Source organism: Diachasma alloeum, unplaced genomic scaffold (assembly GCF_001412515.2).
Source record: "Diachasma alloeum isolate Michigan unplaced genomic scaffold, Dall2.0 Dall_scaffold_78908, whole genome shotgun sequence".
NCBI classification, from domain to species: domain Eukaryota; kingdom Metazoa; phylum Arthropoda; class Insecta; order Hymenoptera; family Braconidae; genus Diachasma; species Diachasma alloeum.
In genome coordinates, this window is record NW_021683643.1 from 1088030 (window position 1) to 1102195 (window position 14166).

Here is a 14166-nt window from a genome sequence, read left to right on the forward strand (position 1 = left end):
CAAATGAATTCAATCGTAGCTTAAAATGTTTGTTTTAATTACACTAAGTTGAAGCTAAAAGATGATTACGATAGTTATAGCGATAGCTATGGTTGATTTGATTTTTATGATGATTGTAGAAAAGTTTGCATTTTTCATGAATTTTCCTGAAAGGGAGCTTTCTGATGGTTTCTTCAAATGCGATGTTTCAAATTCATTCAATTATGTATAAATAAAATTTTTCTATTAAGAGATAGAACTGTAACGAAGACAATTGGTTGTACAGAAGAAAGGGATAATAAGAATAATGATGATGATACCATTCAGCTAATTTGAACATCTGACAAAATTAGCTGAAAAGAAATCTTATTCAATTTAATGAAATGAAATAAGCAATGAATGATACATAATCGAAGAAAGTGATGTGGAAAATAACCATTCGGAAGCATATTGCTAATTTATTAGCAAAAATAACTATGCTCTATTCAACACAAGAGCAATTTCCCACTTGTTAATTACTTTTCTTTTGAGGATGTATGCACACAGAAAACAATAAGGGATAATCAACCCCTGCTCGGCACATTGTTCTCCTCTAAGGGGAGTCATCAACGACGGATGAATCATCTATAGATGGGAGAAATATCTGTTGTAGGGGAGATTTATCCTGGAAAATTATAAATCACCTATACATTCGAGGTATTTCATCTTCCAGGCTGAAAAGGTTTGAATATCCTTGAATAATCAATATCTTCTGACCGAATAACACGACTTGAATAAATCAAGTCGTTGAGGGAAAAAAGAACAGGTGAATTTCACTCTGCGGAACTCGAATTATTGGTGATTAAAAATAGTCCTTTTTACCCATCCTAGAAGTAATATCAGTGTGTATAGAAATATGCATAAAAAACAGTGGAGAATACCTTCAAGAGTTTTTGGCTGAAATTTTTGCTAAACTGCTTTTCATCAAGTGACAGTTTCACTGAAATTTCAAGGAATTTTGTCATTGAAAATTTGCAATTGGATGAAAAAATGAATGAAAACTTAATTTTAATTCAATTACTAAAATTAATTAGTTTTATTTTAGTTCAAGGACTAACGTCGTTGAGAATTAATAAAAATTATAAAAATTCAGGTATGTAAGCAAATGTAAAAATTTATGTGTATATTTTCACATACATTTTTACATTTTGCATTTTTGCATTTTTTTGTGTATTTTTTGTGTATGTGTGCATTTTCTGTAATGTGTATCCATTCCATATTTTATGGGGTAATGGGTAGGGAACAAAATGAGAAAATGTTATTTGGACCAAATGAATAGACAAAAAAAATCAGGTGAATGTATTCTTGAATTTTCAATTAATTTCCACATCAGCACATTTTTGTACTGAATATTCATGTTTTGATTGAAAATTTATGTGCTTTAGGTAATCCTCGCCTCCTACAGTTCAAAAATTTGAGATTCCGTTGAATTTTCAGTGAAATTTGAATTTTTATGATTGTTTCCTAACAGTGAAACACACGAGATCTTCTTTCAATCCAACATACACCTGACAAATACATGGCAAAATCCCCAGCAAAATACAATATCTCTCTTGAGATAAGGAAAGCCTCTTTATATAATAAACTCCGGAAGAATCTAGGGAGGAGGAAAAATGCTGTTTAAAAATGAATGATGCAGATGGATGAGTTTGAAAAGTTGTCCGGAGGTTGAAGAAAAGATAAGGGATTGGCTGGCATTGGACCAATTAGCATTGAAATATTTCCGACGAAAAGAAGGAGAATTACCTACCAACGATTACCCCTTTTTCCCACCCCTTCTGATGCTGTCTAATTTTCATCTACTTTAACGACTGCCATTTGCATTCGAATGCGCCTTTTCAACCTCACTCACAATGTACATTATAGTAGAATAATAAAGTGAATTACAGAAGCTAAGAAACAGAGCAGAATAAAGTAAATGAAGAGAACAAAAAGATGATATATTCTTTTAATACGAACCACTGGCCGATTATTTTGCATTTTCTACGATTTCGTGCCCTCGGTGTGAGTTGGGTCATCCAGATTCGCAGCTGCGTCCAATAATGAAGAAAAAAATTGAAAAAAGTCTTTATGTATTTGATAGTACGAATGATACGAATAAAAGGAGAACTATTTGTACCAAAGTCAAGCGTTTTATTATCTTGAAACCGCCTACGCTTGAGTCAGAGGGAGTAAATGTGGAAATACATTGCATTCGCAGGAGACATTTGCAAAGGGTGAATAATACAGAGGACGAAATTTTTGTTGAGAATATTGCTCTCCATTCAAACGCAATCTCTCACGGCGGTTGACAATTGTCGTTGAGAAAACGTAAAAAAATTCGCCACAAAAATTCGGAAAATAAAAAAGGACAACCCATTGCGAGCCATATTGCACTTCTCTTGATAAATTATTAGAATTCAGTAGCGAAGTGGTAAAATGGTTCAAGTCGACTTATCTTCCAGTTGAGTTTTTGAGGAATATTTCCGAATCTAAGGGAGATCGCGAAATTTTCGTAATGGCATTTGTTGCAGCACCCAATTGGCTCTACATAAAAATTATAACAACAATTTTGCTATCTCTCCTAGATTCCGAGATATTCATTGAAAACTGGTCAATAGTGCAAATTGACTTATACCGTTCTACCAATTCGCTACTGAATTGTACTGTAAAATCCAAAAACTATGAGGAAAAATCTATTTCCCCTGAGATTTAGCGAAAGTTCTGAATTTTGAATAATTCTCGTTGTGAATTTCAGTTAGAAATTGCTGGCATTGACTTGAACAAGGAAAAAAATAATATTCAAAACTTTCTAGTATTAACATTTGATGAAATTAATTTTTGAAATGTCTATATATCTCTCTTTCTTTATTAACAAACGAAATAAATCATAAAAAATAATAGTCACACTGGATAGAATAATAATAGAACAATTTAGAATTACATTTTCCTATTTTCTTGAGCAAACGCTTTGAATTTTCGAGTTTTTATAGAAGATTACTAATAAATAGACTAACATTTTTATTGACTAGAAAATATTCAGAGCCATTTCGCATTTATCTTGACAAATTTCACAGCAAAATCAGGAAACTGTAAAGAAACATCTGTTTTTTTAAGAATTTAGCGAAATTTTTGAATTCTTCGGCAGCTTTCACTGTGAATTTTAGCTGACAGTTTCTGACAGTGATTTACAAAGAAAAGAAACCAACAGTCCCCCATTCAATCCCTCGAATCATTCTGTTCAGAATCGATAACAACATTCTCAATGCAATGGAAAAACATCTCTCTGCGAATATCTCCAGTATCACCATGACAATGCAGAATGAAATATAAAAAACTCAAGACACTACTAAAGTATCGATAAAATTATTTCAACAATACACCCTAACAATAAAAACGACTGATATCGTGAGCATGACGCAAGAAAATTCGCAAGATATTCTAGTAAGTGCTCTTAAATACTTAACGATTCAAACAACAGGAGATGAAGGGAAGTAGATATAGCGAGAGTGTAATAAAAAGTATCAAACGATCGCATGGACGACGCTGGACTCTGACTATAGAGTTGACCCAGTGACAGAACGTGCCCCCAGGAAAACGAGAACTTGTGCATTTCCTCAATTCAGTCCAAGTCCGACGAAATCCACCGAGCACAATTCACTCTTGGCAAAGCTTACATTTCGGATAGCAATGGCCTCTGAGTTCTGATAGCAGTGAAACTTCAATGGACATTGGAAATTTGAAAAATGTCATATGTAGAATGTATTCATTCCACGCAGAGAAAATAACTTTCTAGTATTCTGTGAAAATTTCAGGATAAAGGGACGGTTTTTTGGCCTTGCGGTCATAAATTATACGATTTTAATTCATGACCGCAAGGCCGAAAAAAACCTTTTCTTTAATTGAAATTCACGGTCGAAGAATTCTACATATTATTGACAATTTCAGGATTTTAGAATTCTGTGATGCTATAATCTACATTATTAGAAAAACAAATTGAAATTTCATGGAGAGTTGACTAGTAATTTTCAGGAGAGTGACACTGAATTCGATTTAATATTTCAACATACAACCTAATAATAAAAACGACTGATATCGTGAGCATGTTCCAAAAAAAGTCGCAAGATACTCTGGTAAGTGCTCTTAAATACTTAACGATTCAAAAAACAGGAGATAAAGGGAAGTAGGGATAGCGAGAGTGTAATAAAAAGCATCAAAGGATCGCATGGATGACGCTGGATGAACTCTGACTATAGAGTTGACCCAGTGACAGAACGTGCCCCCAGGAACACGATAACTTGTGCATTTCCTCAACTCAGTCCTAGTCCGACGAAATCCACCCGAACACAATTCACCCTTGGTAAGGCTTACATTTCGGACAGTAATGGCCTTTGAGTTATGATAGCAGGAAAACTGCAATGGACATTGGAAATTTGAAAAAAGTCATACGTAGAATATATTCATTCCACACAGAGAAAAGGAATTTCCAGTATTCAGTAAAATTCTCTGGATTTTAGAATTCTGTAATACTGAAATCTACATCATGAGAAAAAAAAATTGCAGTTTCGTGGAGAGTTGAGTAGTAATTTTCAGGAGAGTGACACTGAATTCGATTTGAGGGAAAAAAATCATTGAATTTCAGATTGCAATGAAAATTCAATGAAATTGCAAATTTTTAAAGTAGATTTCTGAGCCGAATATTTCGTTCTGGTTTAACCTCGGGCACACTTTCAAACCCGTCTCTGGCCTTCGACCGATTTTGAGAGAAATGGTTTATGTGAATTGAATGAATTCTCTGTTAGGATAAAATGAACGATTTATTTGATTCAAATATAGTTTATTTAATTCAAATAAACCGTTTTTTTGGTGTATCCTCCAACGCTGCGGACTGCGATATTTAGATTCTACACGGAGAGAAATTTTTTTAGAAAAATTCGACGACGAATACTGGAACCTATCATAATCGAAGGTTTATGAAAAATTCTAGTGCAGTTAAGGTAAAATTTCACAACTCGATTGAATTTTCAGTCGACCATGAATATTCAGAAACAAAATGACATAAATTTCCAATGTTTGCCTGAATTTTCCGCATTTTTCCAAATTTTCACGGAATAATTAACCTGAAAAATCAAATATTTGATTTTTTTTCAGATCATTTGAACAGAAAATCAACGCAATATTTGATTTTTCAATGACAATATTTCCTGAAATTTTAGTGGAAATGAAAAAATGATAAAAATTTCGGGGATTTGACGCGGCAAACTCAAACGAAAATATTCAACAGTGTAAAACGAAAATGTGATGAAAATTTCAAAAAAGTGTACTGGGAATTTCGGCCAACAAATTTTACCCTTTCTACGAGGTGCGTTGGACATTTCGATGTTTTTAGTTTTGAATACTGAATTTCCGGGTTTTCTCTCACTGAAATGAACTACCGAGTCTCTCGATCTCAGGATTATACCTTCCAGACCCCAAAGTTCTTAAATTCATTACCTCGATTCTAAAAACTAGAAACTTATTTTCTCTGTACAGCCCTATTCTCCCTGAAGAACGAGTAATCTGTTTCAGAAGCCATACGTCTCCATTCGAAATCAATACCATCATTAAAAGGGGTAAAACGTATATTTATCCATGCCCTCAGTGCGCCTCAATGAGATTTTCGGTCGATCAATATCCCCTGACGTATCCGACAAGTTGATTGAACATCCATCAATGGTACACTGATGATTGACACGAGTATGACCCGAGTGATCAATCAACTCCACCATAAAGTTTCCAATTCCCCGAGAAAGAGGTCTTCATCTCCCTGAACCAATAATACAACCAACAACAGTCCAAAAGAACATTTCAAAAGAACATCCCTTTCCCCCAGACCCAACCCAGGAGTAAACGATAAAACTCGAGCATAAAACAAACTGCTGTCAGAAAACCCAAAGGGAACGGGGAATAATAAAATCATGTGGGCGGAATGAATTTTAACGAGAACCGCCGGCCCTCCCCGGATATTTGATTGGTGATAAACTGAGATGAGGCTGAAACGAGGACTTCCGCCAGGTTCCACCAAGACCGATAAGAACACGTGCACCGAGGCGTAAATTTAACCTTAGCCAGTTTTTTTATACAGCTGATAACTGATGGCCAACGCCAATAACAGATTTCTGGGTTGGAGCTTTCTGCCAGTCAATACCAGATGCACTTCATGCAGATAAGTATAGAAATGTGATCATGATCGGAATGAATTAACTGCTGGGTGACGTTTGAAAGAACGTTGAGGCTCTGAATTTTTGGGTTTTTACAGAAAGTTATTAGGAAACGGCTCAATTTTTTTTTATGAATACTAAATTCCTGAGTGTGTAATGGGACAATTTTGTGAGTAGCCGGGGAACAGAATTGAATATTCAGTGGCGACAGATAAAATTCTCCACTCTACTGGAAAATTGTAGATCTATATACACGAGAATTCTCAGAGGCATTTCTTAGTTTTCGGACTACTATATCTCCAACTTTTTGCTTCCCTAGGGAGTTGAGGAAGAATCTTAAGTGAAAATCTGAAAATTCGTGAAGAGCAATGTCTCATAAAAAACTGGGGCAAGAAAGTCCATTTTTTTTTCAATTTCGAATAAAATTTTTCGATATCATTATAAAATTTTGTCCAACTGAGTCTCAAAGAGTCCAATATTTTTTTTAACATAAAATTCCTCAAGGTATGATACGACACTTTCGTGAAAAGAATGTAATTTTAAGTCTAATTTGTAGCGTCGAAGTATGAAATTACCAATTATTCTAAAACATTTCAGACCTACGCTAGAATATCCAGACCCAGTTCTCATTTTTCCAGATAAATTACCAGAGTCTCACTGCAATGCCGGAGACCTTCTGTTTTCCTAGAGAATTTCCTGTCCCAGAGAACAACGAATTTTCATTGAAAATATCAAAATTCATGAACACAAATGGTTCACAAAAGACTGGAGCAAGAAACCCATCTGTTTTCAATTTTGAATAAAATTTTCCTGTATCATTATAAAATGTTGTCCAGCAGAGTCTCAGATAGTCGGATATTTTTTATTAACATAAAATTGTTTAGGAAATTATACGATAGTTTCTCGAAAAGAATTGAATGTTCAGCCTAAATAATAGCCTCGAAGTATGAAATTCCCAATTATTCTAAAAAATTTCAGACCTACGCTAGAGTATTCAGACCCACTTCTCATTTTCCCAGGTAAATCATCCGAATTTCCCGAAATTTCCGTTTCCCCGTAAAATGTATCATAAATATTCGCTATAAATCTGAGAATTCATGAATGGGAGTCAATATCAGAGGTCATGCAGCAAAGTACAAAAACAGAGGGAGGAGTGGGGCAATACGGACACTTTCCATTTTTTTTGATAATACATTGGACGGTTGCTGAACCGGCATAATTGTTTTTCCTTGTGAAGTACAAATCTTCCTCTCCGCAGAAAAAAAGTTTTGATTTTCAGGGTCACCTGTCAGTAATTTTCAGGAATTCATCCTCAATTACACCGTTAGAAATTTTCGTCTGAATTTTCCGTGGCAAATTCCGAAAAAATTTTATCGTATTCACGTTCCACTGATATTTCAGGAAATCTTGTCATTGAAAAATTAAATATTCCATTGAGTTTCTGTTCAAATGATCTGGAAATTACTAAAATACTTGATTTTTCAGTTGAATTATCCTGTGAAAATTCAGAAAATTCATGTCATTTTGTTTCTGAATATTAATGTTCCACTCAAAATTCAATCAAGTTGTGAAATTTCCATCTCACTCCCCCTGAAAACTCATAATTTCCGTTAGAGCTACTTAAAACTTGAAATTTCATACCCATTTTTTCCCGAAATCCGATTCAATGTCACTCTCATGAGATTTACTATAATATCTCCCATAAAATTTCAAAAAATTTCCACCAATGTATTAAGGATTCTCCATTATGAAAGTCAGTCAGCGAAATTCCGTGATGATCGGAGTCATTCTACACTGATAGAAAAGGTGGAACAATTCAGTTGCACCAAACGAGGCTTCTTAACTATTACCGCGATTCGTTAATAGTTAACGAATCGTGGTAATATTTAAAAAGTCTCGTTTGGTTCGACTAAACCGTTCTATCAGTGTCCCAGCCCCCAACATCACCAATAACTAATAACAGATTCCTAAAAATCAGTGACACGTCCGTGAAAACAGAACCTTTTTCCTCTGCACTCGCTACGAGTCCAGACCTCTCAATCAGCGAATTCATTTCCGCGTCATGAACGTAAAAAAAAATTTCCGAAGTGTCCATTTTGCCCCGCCCTCCCTACGACGAAAACGATCCAACTGCAATACGAGATTGAAAAGAGCATTGAAAGGGCAAAAAAGCAAGTGAAGCTTAGCAGAATGAATAAACCAGAAAAAGATGACTTTCCAACCAATCTTACCTTGAGGCCAGAGAGGACGGCCGCGGGATCTGAGGTGGTCCGGGCTGCCTGTGTGGTAGCACCGTAGCTCAGCTGATGCTGATAATTACAGAGGATCTTCTTGTGGGCACTGGCCTGGGCTCTATAAGCCGACACTGATAACTTCATTTCTCCCTTTTACAATCAAAGGGTCCTGACGCCCGTTTCAACACACCATTCAGCCTCATAGCCCCACCCCTGGCTCGAGCAAAAATTACCCTTAAAAAAGCCCTCCAAACCCCGTCAATTTATCACTGGTAATCCGTTGATCGAAAGGCACTTCAACTTGTCCTCGCTAATGTCCCGTGATTTACCATTCAAATGTCCCTCAAGGCCGCGGATGGCGCCTCCACCGAAGCATCGACACTTCACCATCGATGACGCAGAGTCATCATCGGACGAGAGAATGCCCCATCATTGCACTTTCCCGAAATGCAAATGTTTCATGATGCCTATCTGCTTGGGGGGAGGGGATGGGGGGATATATAAAACCTGGGGAGGAATGCGATGGATGATAGAGACACGGATGGTACGTGACGTGGAATAATACTTCTAGCAACCACTCGGCCTACTACCCTCGCTTCTTCAACATCTCCCCCTGTCCTTCCATACGCTCAAGCATCGTGACACCACTCTGACACTATTAGATGTCATGAAAACTAACTTCTCCACTCATTTATCATAATCTACTCCATTGGCACGATTTATTACATCACTTGCACTTGTCACTGGCACAACGTTGAATTAATACAGCACATCTTCACGTGGAAACCTTGAAATATGAACAAGGTCATTTAATTTTGCGATGGGATATGGCGGGCTGATGGTTGTGATTGAGTGGGGTACATGCACTGGGATGAGCTGGTGGAATGCCTGTGATGTGGGAGTGAAGCCGCGACCGGACACCTGTGCCTGAGTACTCAGCAGTTGACGTTTAACTGGATTAACGTGACCACAGGCGCAGGGTGCATATCGAAACATCGATGCGTGGGGGAGGTGGATTCTAACGATTCCAACGTACACTCAGGGCAAACTGTAGATTTGTGTGTCTGTGTGTCAGTTGGGGTGTATAACTGGATTAAATATTATCATAACTCGGTTAAGACGTTTATGTGATCGCTTCCAGGGAGAAGTTTTGCCGGGAATTGCTGCATTTTCGATTGGAGTTGGGGGAATCGAGGACAGAGGAATGAGTTTTTTGAAGTTGCGAACAGCTTTTTTGGGGGGAGGTGATGGTGACATGGAGAGTTGGTGGCGATCGCTGGAGGGGGAGATATTAGACCCGAAATTTTGGAAAAGATGACATTTTTTGTTTCAATAGGACTGGAATTAGGGGTCAAAAAGTGTGAAATTCATTTTTACAATGACATTTTGAAATTTGAGGTAGAATTTTCCGTATTTTCTGAGGTACATTGTTAACAATTTTATACTTCTTGTAATTTTTTGGTGACTTGAAAATTTATAATTTGAACCAAAAATCAATGGAAACTGGAGATTCAGTTCTATTATTCCATCAGTGTTAATAAAAACCAGGAAAATGCAGGTGAACATATTCTGAAATTTCAAACTAGGTGATATTCAGTTTAATTCGGGGAATTCCGTTGAATTTTCAATTAAATTTGAAATTTCATAATTTTTTTCCATTTAAAATTAAATTAAATTTAAGTTAAAAATTTTTGACAGAAATTTATAGAACACTTCTTGCAAAATTGTGTCAAGTGACAGTTCTCCTGACATTTGCAGGAATTCCGTGTTAAAAATTCACAATTTGATCATAAAAATCACGAAAACTGTAAATTTCGGTTTAATTAGCCCCAAAAATGAATACAAATCAGCAAAATTGAAGTAAATATATCCCCAAAATTTCAACTTTTATGTTTCCATCGATAATCTAACCCTAGTCTGGTCACCAAACACGACCCTGCTACCTTGGTCATCTCCGCGGGGATTCCCCGCTGCTATTTAGGCTTTAGCGTTGCCGACTATCGAAAAGGAGTATTAGACAGATGGTGGACATCGGTGACAATTTTAAAATTTTAGAACTTATGGATATCGAGAAATTAAATAAACAAAATCAGTCTTATACACAGCCTCTTATGGAGTTTTGATGAAATTGAATGTTTCAACCCCCTAGGAACTCAAGAAAAATTTGAAAAAATTTGAAGATATGGGGAATGATGTGTTCAATGTGATGGCGACAAAAAGCAATGGGGTACCGGGGTGAATAAGAGAGATATTTCAACCCTCCGTACCCATTTGATCCCATGCTTTCTCGAGGTTCGTCACGCGAAATAGAGGATTTTCCGCATTTATTTTCTCGATGTCTAGTTCCGGTTGCGGGTTTGAAATTTCGTCGGATGGATGAATACATACTTCTCCAATGATGGAGGGAAAAAAAAAATTTTTTTGAATCTTTTTTCAAATTCACTTGGCACCCTCAAATTCCGAGTTATTCAACAAAAACTCAACTGGGAGCTAAGTCGACATAAACCGATTGATCACTTCACTACTGAATCTAGAGTTAAATAAGTTCGGAAATTCTAATATTCCTGCTGCTCAAAAAAAGAGAATTTCAGTAAATTTCCAGTGAAATTCGTTATTTTATCATTATTTTCTCTCCCAATTGGAATCCAGTTTCAACGTTATTCAACAGCGCATCACTCCCAAAGTTCCGTGTCCTTATATTCCCAAACGATAAAACAAATTTCCAAATAAAGAATGATCTTCAATGAAACCGTCGTATCCCGACGAATAGAAACGAAACAAATAAACGAACGGAATACACGAAACCGATGAATCTAGAGGGCAATAAATACGGAGGACGAATTCGGGTTGAGCAACTCTGTATGATGAATCGTATGGCGCTGTACAATTCATATCTCGTGGGATGCTGGGAAGATGGCGGGCTGGAGGGAGGAGTACGGAGGGGGTTGAGCTGCTGGCTTGATTTGATACCGGGTTAGATTTATCGGACGAAATTCGATGAGAGATTTACAGAAAGCTCAGGGGTGGGGGGAAGTTCCATCTCACTTTCCTCACTGGTGATTTGGAAGGGTCCCCATCCAACAGTGATATCCGAAATTTCGGTGATACAATACAGCTTTTTTGTCTATCCTCTCTTGAGGGTTTCTCTCATTCTTGTGATGTTCGACTTTTTGTTTAGGTTTTGTTTGCACTGAGGTGATGGGGGAAACTCGATACCTCGGAATTAAAACTTTTGACGATTGAAATTGAAAACCATGAGAAGAGAGGGGAATTTATGAAAGGCGGAATGGAGTTTTCGCAGGGAGGGTCTCAATCCCCCTGATGATATCCGAAATTTTGATGATACTGTAGTTTTTTTGTCTATTCTCTCTTGAGGATTTCTCTTATTCTTTTAATGTCCGACTTGTTGTTTAGGTTTTGTTTGCATTGAAGTGGGGACTTGATGCCTCCGAAGGGAAGCTTTTCGTGAATGAAGGTTGAAATTAAAGACTATTCGAATAGAGGGGGACGTGACGAATTTTTAAATATCGAAATGGCGTTTTCGTGAACCACTTCATGTTATTTGTACTTCTTGATGCAGTCATACTATTTATGCAGCTGTCAGGAGAATGAAAACGTGAGATTTCAGGCGATTTTTCATGTGAAATTTGAGATAATCTTGGGTTGAAAATAAAATTGAAATACCCATGTTTTATTAAGAAACGTCGATTTGAATTTTCAATTATGGAATTCCTTGATAGAATTTTCTAAGAAGTGAACGGGAAATTTCAGATAATTTTTTAGTAGGGCATTAAAGTCAATTGAGGGTGGGAATCATAAAATTTCAAATTTCACTGAAAATTCAACAGAATTTCAAGTTTTTAAGCAGCAGGAAGACGAGAATTCTACGATTTACTCGAATTTTCCATGAAAAAATGAATATTCAAAACCAAATTATGCCCCATTTTTAATTAATTGCAAGTTCACGAATACATTAATTCTTGTGTTCGCGTTTTCTGTCAATTTTCTTGGATCAAAAAAATCAATTGAATTTTTCGTAAAAAAAAAATTGAAATACCCTTGTTTTATTAAGAAACGTCGATTTGAATTTTCAGTGATGGAATTCCTTGATAGAATTGCCTAAGAAGTTTACTGGAAATTTCAGATAATTTTTTAGTAGTGAATTAAAGTCAATTGAAGGTGGGAATCGTGAAATTTCAAATTTCACTGAAAATTCAACGGAATTTCAAGTTCTTAAGCAGCAGGAAGACGAGAATTCTACGATTTACTCGAATTTTCCACCAAAAAAGGAATATTCAAAACCAAATTATGTCCCATTTTCAAATAACTGAAAATTCACGAATACATTAATCCTCGTGTTCGCGTTTTCTGTCATTTCTCTTGGACCAATTGAACTGAAATTTACATCCCATTGGTTTTTTCCCTAAAAGTGTGAATTCTCAGTGATGAAATTGCTTGGAATAACCATGAACTCTCACTATTTCTCATTTATTCTCTCCTGATAATTCCTCTTATTTGGGGCTAGGCAACTCGATGCCTCAGAACTACAATTTCATTGTGAATTCAGATTGAATTAGAAACTAGATCAGAGAGAGGAGTGAGACATCTTGGATGGATTCACTGGGGGAAAGCATGATGATCAATCCAATCGGACTCATGAGAATAACAAAATTCTCGCAATGTGGTGTAGTTAGGGGGGGGGGGAGTAAGGAGACAGGATGCTTGGCAAGCCCCAGGGTATGTCTCTGACAATATCTCTTCGACAAAGTTTGTTTCCCTCTAGTCACGTTTGTGGTCAACGGATATTTTCACCATTCCCGTCCGCTGAGTGAGAAACTTTCAACAATAGCTCGCGCACTTTGCACCCCCATAATCATCAAAGCCCTCTCATTCAATTTTACCACCAGGTATTGTGAAATTGAAAGTGGATGAGAAATTTCCGGAAGTGTGAATTCTCACATGAGACGCAGTGTCCAATTTTCACGGCCGTAGATTTTTGAATAAAATATGATGGCTGCAATTTTTATCCTCAATCGAACTTTCCAATTTTAATGCGTCATTCAGGGACCCGCGATACAAATGGAAGAGCAATTGGCGGGCTTCTGGGTATTTTTATTAATATTGGTTTTTTAGGAGGATTATATGGGGCTTTGCTGATGCGAGAAGGGGATTGATATATCGAGACATTTCTGGTATTGACAGATGGGAGAAATTTTCAGTTATTTTGACTCTCGGGAAGGCGAATCGCAGCATTAGATTGTAATCATGGTAATGTTTGGGGAAGAGAAGAGTTCGCGGAGAATTTCCAAATGTCGAAGGGACTTTGACATTTGGAAATTCTCCAAATGTAAAAATTTGGAAAGTGTGACACTGGTGCAGTTCTCGGTCGCGGATTTATGAATAAAATATGGCTGCAATTTCTGTCCTCGATCGAACTTTCCAATTTTCACGCATCATTCAGGGACCGGCGATACAATTGGAAGAGCAATTGGCGGGCTTCTGGGTATTTTTATTAATATTGGGTTTTTAGGAGGATTATATGGAGCTTTGTTGATGCGAGGAGGGGATTGATATATCGAGGCATTTCTGGGATTGACAGATGGGCGAAATTTTCAGTTATTTTTACTCTCGGGAAGGCGAAACGTAGCATTAGATTGCAATTATGATAATGTTTGGGGAAGAGAAGATTTCGCGGGGAATTTCCAAATGTCGAAGTGACTTTGATGACTCACTGG

General features: G+C 36.7%; 1 protein-coding gene across 3 annotated transcripts in view; it reads right to left on the minus strand.

Annotated features, from left to right (window-relative positions):
• LOC107047717 (potassium/sodium hyperpolarization-activated cyclic nucleotide-gated channel 1) overlaps positions 1–8575 on the minus strand; it is a 118931-nt gene extending 110356 nt beyond the window's left edge. For 2 of the 3 annotated variants that reach the window (XM_029126724.1, XM_015270520.1), the window contains exon 1: positions 8429–8575. In XM_029126724.1, coding sequence (XP_028982557.1) covers positions 8429–8575 — 147 coding nt within the window. Of the gene's footprint in view, positions 1–1977; positions 2049–8428 lie in introns of all 3 variants that reach the window. The other variant, XM_015270521.1, reaches the window with a different exon arrangement.
• Between the last annotated feature and the right edge of the window lie 5591 nt (positions 8576–14166).